We start from the raw sequence: 7,201 nt of genomic DNA, 5'->3' as shown, positions 1-7,201 counted from the left end.
CAGATAGCCGGCTGTCAACTACCTTCCCCCTCCCAGCCCCCTCCGCCCTCCCGATAGGGACCACCCCGACGACACGCTAGCTCCGGGAGGCACCGGACCCGCCGTCTACAGAACTAGCTAAGGAGGCAGGACCTCCAGCCTCCCTTTTCTCTTTCTTTTATTTTCTTTCTTTCTTCTTATTCTTCCCTTCTCTCTATAGCCCCCTGCGGCTTTTCCTCTATCCACACCACTTTCTCTCTCCCTCTTCCACCTCTACCTTTTCTCTTTTTCTTCTCTTTTCTAGAGTGCATTTCCGACCGCCGCCAGCTGCACCCCCTCCTCCCATAACCCACCATATCATAACAAATACAATTCTCATTTGAACAAAAGAGATAGCTGTCACTTCCTTCCCCCTCCCCGCTAGGGTTGACACTGGAACAAGCGCGACTTGACACACTTGTTCAGGATGCCGAGAAGAACCCCTCAAGTGACACGACCATTGCGTATCCTCTCTTGGAATGTACATGGCATGACGAGCTATGTTAAGCGGAAAAAAATATTGTCCTATCTTCAATACAAAAAAGCAGATATCGCCTAAATACAGGAGACCCACCTTGACACTTTGGAATCCGGTAAACTTAAATGGGACTGGGTAGGGAGGGTTGTTTACAGCTGCTACCTAGCGAACCAAGAACCTGGAAGCAGCACACCCCGCAAGTGTGGGGTGGCGATATTAATGCTAAAATCTCTCGGGATTACAATCATTAAAACATGGAGCGATGCAGAAGGAAGGTACACATTTGTCAAACTAAAAATAGGGAATACCTTTTTATGCGTGGGCTCTGTCTATGCACCAACCGCTCAAAACGTGCATTCCTCCTACAACTAAATCGCCTCTTGACAGAAATCGGGACTGCCCGATATATAATTGGGGGAGATTGGAACCTTGCCCAAGACGCAATACTGGACAGAACAGGCCTCATTGATATAGGCAACAATCACGACAGAGCACTCCTGACAGACATAACGGTGGACGTCGGCCTAGTGGATTGTTGGAGAATACAACACCCGAAAGATAAGGAATATACTTTTTTATCTGCCGTCTATGGCACCCAATCGCGCTTGGACTACTTTCCGGTGTCACACACTCTAATCCCCCACATGCTGAATTCCAGCATCCTAGACAGTGGCCTTTCAGACCACTCTCCAATACTAACTTTGATTCAGGTAGGCCTGTCCCCCCCGGGCCGAAAACCGTGGCGCCGCGCTGTACGCAGATACCGCTCCCCCTAAGGGAAGGAGCAATTAAGAGCACAAGTATCTACATATATGACAGAGAACATAGGCACTGTGACCTCCAAAAGGATCCTATGGACAGCGGCAAACGCGACACTGAGAGGGAATATGATGCGAGACGCAGCATTGGCCAACAAAGACAGAATAGCCCGTCAAACCATCCTAGAGACCACAATTCAGAACCTCACTAAACAGTATACCGCCCAACCGTCCCCTAGGCTACGCCGCTCCTTAGAACAAGCCCGAATGGCACACAATGAACTCTACACGTCCCAGGCAGAATTCGCACTGCAAAAATTGCGAGACCGTCACTACGAACAAGGAGAGAAAGCAGGACGCCTTCTAGCGGCCCAGCTCTGAAAAAGAGAGGCTGCTTCTGCCATTTCAGCCATAACATCCTCATCTGGAGCAGTGTTAACTCATCCGCAGGATATCGTGGACGAGTTTGCCAAGTACTACGGACATCTTTATACTTCGGAAACGTCGACTGATCAGACACAGATAGAGACATTTCTTAACACGGCCAATCTGTCTCGTTTGTCGGAGGCTGGCAGAGCCCTCCTAGACGGTGATATAAGCAGAGAAGAGATAACACAAGTTGTAACAAACCTCCCTTACCATTTATAAATGGGCCTGGGAAGAGGCAATCACTGCAGTACATGGAGCACTAACCGAAGCATGTCAGGAAGGCTCTCTAGGAGCTTTTTCCAACAGGGCTACAATTGTCATTCTGCCTAAGCCAGGGAAAGATCCCCTCCTCTGCAGCAGCTATCGTCCTATCTCCCTCCTGAACGGAGACGTCAAACTCCTAGCCAGCGTTTTAGCAGCACGCCTGCGCAAAGTGATACCATCTCTGATCCATAACACCCAAGTGGGATTCGTACCCGGCCGCACTTCCAGAAGCCACATGCGCACTCTCTATCATACACTGCTGGAAGCTCTAAATATGCCTGAAGAGGCCTTTGCTTTATCCTTAGAAGGAGAGAAAGCATTTGACCGCATCGAATGGCCCTATTTATTCACCACCATGAAGCACTTTGGCCTAGGGGAACAATTCATTTCTAAAGTACGTTTATTATATGACCATCCCACAGCACAGGTTAAATGCGGGGTTTCTTATCAGACCCCTTCCTCACTGAAAGACGCACTCGCCAGGGCTGTCCCCTGTTGCTGCTTCTATTCCTATTGGCCATGGAACCCTTGGCAGCTACTATACGGAACTCTCAACAGATAAAAGGTATTCAAATAACCGGGGGTTTATCCAAAATGTATCTCTATGCAGATGACATCCTATTAACCCTGTCCGATCTAGAAACTTCCCTACCCGCACTGCTCTCCACCATAGAGGAATTCGCACCTCTATCTGGATTCCGGGTAAATTGGGACAAAAGTGAAGCACTACCTTTATCCCGCATAACGACAAGAGCAGCAGTACATGGCCTGCCATTCCAATGGACACCGACCCGCCTCAAATACCTAGGAACGTATATTAACCGAGGCTTGGAACATATAGTTAGGGACAACCTAGATCCCCTTATATCAAAAATGAAACAGGATTTTGCCAAATGGTCACTATTGGGCCTGTCTAAGTGGGATAGGACACAGGCGGTCAGAATGGCTACACTACCACGCTTTACATACGTGCTGGGCATGCTTCCCCTACAGGTACCCCTCCCTATACACTGTTCGATTGATGCATCCATGAGGACCTTCGTGTGGGGCTCCCTACGCCCAAGACTGAAACCTGTAACTGTCCTAGCTCAACGTCCCTATGGAGGCTTAGGCCTACCCTCGGTAGAACAGTACACACTAGCTTTACAACTTTCACAGTTAGTATACACTCTTCCAGACACGCTGGACCCACCGCAATGAGTGGCCACAGAGAGACTCCTAAGAGGACAACACACGTTGGGAGGGATATAAGCCGACCACCCCTCCCTGCCTAACCCCATTCTCAAAGCCACTGACACAGCGTGGCTTAGAGCCCACTGCTTGCTAGGTATACATCCCTCCCTACATGCCCAGGCCCCTATAGCAGGGAACAAAAACCTAAAAATAGGAGGGATCCCCCTCATGTGGCCCCAATGGTTCGAGGCAGGAATCCATAATATATCCCATATAATAGACAGAAATAATTCACAAACCTTCGCCTCCCTTCAGGAGGAGTTCGGCATCCATAGTAATTAAGAATGGAGCTACATACAGCTTAAACACTGTATGCGTAGCATACTAGTGGCTCCTCCATGGACGTGTAAAACCTCACCCACTGTTACTTATCTCCAGAAATGGGGCCGACACAAAGGTGTTATGGCGGGCCTTTACGCCAAGCTAACAAATCATCTCTACTCACAACCCCTCCTTGAATGTCTACGTTTAAAATGGCAGGATAGACTTAAGACTACCTATACGGAAGAAGAGTGGTCAGACATACTAGAAGCCCTTGATAGGGGAGTATGCGAAGCCCGCCTGAAATTTTGCCTATTCAAAGTTCTACAAGATTGGTACTGGACCCCCGTTAAACTTCTCAGGGCAGGACTGCTAACACATGCGAAATGTTGGAGATACATGGAACCCCACTGCAACCTACTTCACATCCTATGTCATCGCCCGACGATACAGCCCCTATGGGATGCGGTACGCCACGCCCTGTTGGACTTTATCCAGATTCCAAATCCGACCCTGCCACCACTTATTCTCTTACACGACATACGCCTGTACCCCTCCCTAACACGAGCCCAAAAAAGGTTATTACACACTGCATTTGCCACGGCCAAAATATGTGTGTTCCGGCATTTGAGGGCTAGTACTGCCCCCACGCCGACAGAATGGATGACTGCCATGTATCAAACAGCCACCCATGAACGAGTGATCTATAACTTGAGGAAGTCTGGCGTCCATTCTTGACAAAGTCATAAAGTAGCTGGCGAAGGGCCAATTACCAACGGTCTGAGAGAAACAATTGCCCTCTTAAAACACCTTACTTTCCTACACTTCTCCCCCCTGTTCTTCCCCTCTCTTCTTAGGCTACTCACCTTACCCTCTCTCTCCCTCTTTCACTTTCCAGTTGTTCCATCCAGATAAACACATCAGACTTTGGACTGAATAAGTAGACATCTCCCACTGTCCTTCCACGTAACCTATTCCGGGAAACCAATATACACAAGAAGAACTCACTCTTTAAAAGGACCTCATAATAATGAACAAGTCACTATGGATGGCCTCCTCACTCCCTCTTCTATGCACTCTCCCCTCGACATTATCCCCCAGTAGAGGTTGGAACCCTTACCCTCACTTTATTCTATACCACAACAAAATAGGCCCAAATACCATAATGGCCGCCTCCGAACGATAACCCATGACAGACGGGGACCATGGTTGACGTGGGGGCTATAACCCCCCTTATTTATTTATTTATCCACTAGCCTTTACATCCAGCAACCCTTCCCCCACCCCCCTTTCCTCTTCTCTCTCTCTCTTCCATCTCTCTCAATTCATAAAACGCCCCTATCCATCGCTCTCTTGCTGTAAAATCAACATTTCGAGTGTTTATAATCTTTCAATTACTTAGCCAGAAATATCTGTCAGACTGTATACGTTTGCATATCTATTACAGAAACATTTATTGTGAAAAGGAAAAAGCTGTGAAAAGTTTTTTCTATATATTTGTATCACCCTATATCTTTAATAAAACTTTTCAAATGGAAAAAAAAAAAAAGATGCTATAACAGATTATCCTAGTTACTCCAGTATCTTCTTTGAGCTGAGAGAAACTTTATTGGTCTTTGCAAACTGAAAACTTGCTTAAAGTCAACTATGCTCCAGAAAAGAGTGAATCGTGTCATATGCAACATACATATAGTAGATTATGGAGTGACAGACAGCAAAATAATTTGTTGTCCACACTGAAGGGTGTAAGAAAATATGTGTTTTTGCAACTAAATTTTAGGATTGTATTATTACTGCCTGCAGCAAGAAATAATGGTTTCTGATTAGACTAGTTGCATTTTGAGATTTAGGTATGTCACTAAGAAGATGTTTATTCTTCCTTTTTTCCCTCCCACCATTGTTTGCGTGGTGCATGAAGATGCATGGTTCATATTGTTTCACTTATTTTCTAATTACCTTGCAGTATGTATTTAACACTAAAGCATACTTAAAGACTGTGAATGAATACATGCCCTCCTTCCTTATTATTTCACTTCAGAACTATGCGATTGTATACCTTTATGAAAGGCGGCCACTCCCAGCCCAGGGGCACATTGTATACAAAAACTCCCGAAGGATATCGCCACCACTGCCCTCCGAAATGTAGTGTCTCCAACGCCCTTTTTTAATGGTTTGATGTTCAGCCTCGACACGAAGCAACACGTCTGAGGCCCGCCACTAACCAGCAGGCAACGATTGTTACCCTCCGGGTTGTTTTCACTGAAAGAGCAACACTGGTCTTATGTAAAATGTTACGTGATCTGGCAGAGCGCCTCCGCACACAACAGTGTTTCATAAACCCTCACTTTCTGAAGGGCGGGCTGCACCGAAGGTTGCAGCCAACCGTCCCCCTCCCCCACCTTTCTTTCCCTGATTATACAACCATCGAGGAGAGGGAACCTATAAAATCAGCACAGACCAACTATCTGGCGTTCTGTTGCTGCTCTGCTGAAGCCCAAGCCGGTGTCTGCGTGCTAATTAGTGGCGCCTGAAAACAAAATGTACAGCTTCCTGGGTGCTTTGCTGCTGCTGCTCAGCGCTGCTTCTTCGTTTGGAACAAGACCTGCAGACGCCAATCGGACAACTCCCCAGTTCTGCCGCTCTTCGGACTGCCCCAAGTACGAGTTAGTGAAGAAATACGACGTAAGGAAAGCACCTTAGTAAATGCCGAACTACCTTTTTTACGATATTAAACGTGTTTTCTCGTTTGTTTTTATACCAGTGTTCCCAGACATCGTCAGTCTCCTTGGAGAGGAAGGTCTCGTGCCGGAGTCAAAAGTAGTTTTTTTTTTTTTAACTTTATCTCCTTTTACGTCTCTGAAATCGAAATATGCCTAACGCATACGTTGTCGCTGTTGAAGGTTATATTTCATTTTCCATTAAAACTAGGCCATATTAGTGGATTGTTAGGGGAAATAATGACTGCATTTCTCTGTGAAATATCGCTATATGTTGGTGATGGTTTTTCGAGTTTATTTTTGCAAAGTTTACACTCGCGAAAACTTATGGTTTACGTGCTAAAGTAACCGCTTCAAATTTACATTAGTGAGCATGCTGCTTGCTATTGCTTAGATTGTAGGGTTTGCAATTGTTTAATTGTAATTGCATTTGTATACCGCTTCGTGCCCCAAGTGAGGTACCGGTTATCGGTAGCGCTGGGCTGGAAGGGCTGTATTTACCGTGAGGTTTATGTGGGAAGTGTTTTGGTGTCGTGCATTAGCAATGAAAACGATGGTGTTTTGCTGTTTTATTTAATTGCTTAGTTTGGCGGAGAGGGAAGAAGAAAGTTCGTATCCTGTCCCTCAGTCGGCTGCCTTGAGTTACTTTGCAGTACATTTATGGAATTTTGGTTTCCTGCCCAACCATCGCCCCACATACATCCTGCATCATGAAAGAGGTTGCGTAATATCTTGGTGGGGGCAGCTGAGGGAGACTTTAGGTCGTCCCAGAGTTATTATTATTATTGCGGTTTTTTTTAGAGCGCGAACTGGATCCGAAGGTATGGAGTGCTTTACATGAGTAGCAGTTACGTTACACAATGACACATTCATTTTTGGTAGGCACGGGGAGATATAGTGATGTGCCCAGAATCACAGAATATTGAGCCGACGCAGATACTTGTTTAACCTGGTTCCCCCAGCTCCAAAGTGAACAGCTCTGGCGGTTAGGCGTGTTAGGCTTTTGATTGTAGTGCGAACATGGAATGCTTTAATTTTTTTTT

General features: G+C 46.3%; 1 protein-coding gene across 1 annotated transcript in view; it reads left to right on the top strand.

The window, feature by feature from the left end:
- The first annotated feature begins 5,842 nt into the window (after window positions 1-5,842).
- LOC138296025 (heme-binding protein 2-like) overlaps window positions 5,843-7,201 on the top strand; it is a 98,086-nt gene continuing 96,727 nt past the window's right edge. Inside the window, exon 1 of the mRNA XM_069234730.1 lies at window positions 5,843-6,123. Coding sequence (XP_069090831.1) covers window positions 5,980-6,123 — 144 coding nt within the window. The 5' untranslated portion in view covers window positions 5,843-5,979. The remainder of the gene's footprint in view (window positions 6,124-7,201) is intronic.

The sequence above is a fragment of the Pleurodeles waltl genome, chromosome 5 (assembly GCF_031143425.1).
Source record: "Pleurodeles waltl isolate 20211129_DDA chromosome 5, aPleWal1.hap1.20221129, whole genome shotgun sequence".
Lineage (NCBI taxonomy): Eukaryota > Metazoa > Chordata > Amphibia > Caudata > Salamandridae > Pleurodeles > Pleurodeles waltl.
Note: the sequence above shows the minus strand (reverse complement) of the source record. Positions and strands in the feature narration are given on the sequence as shown.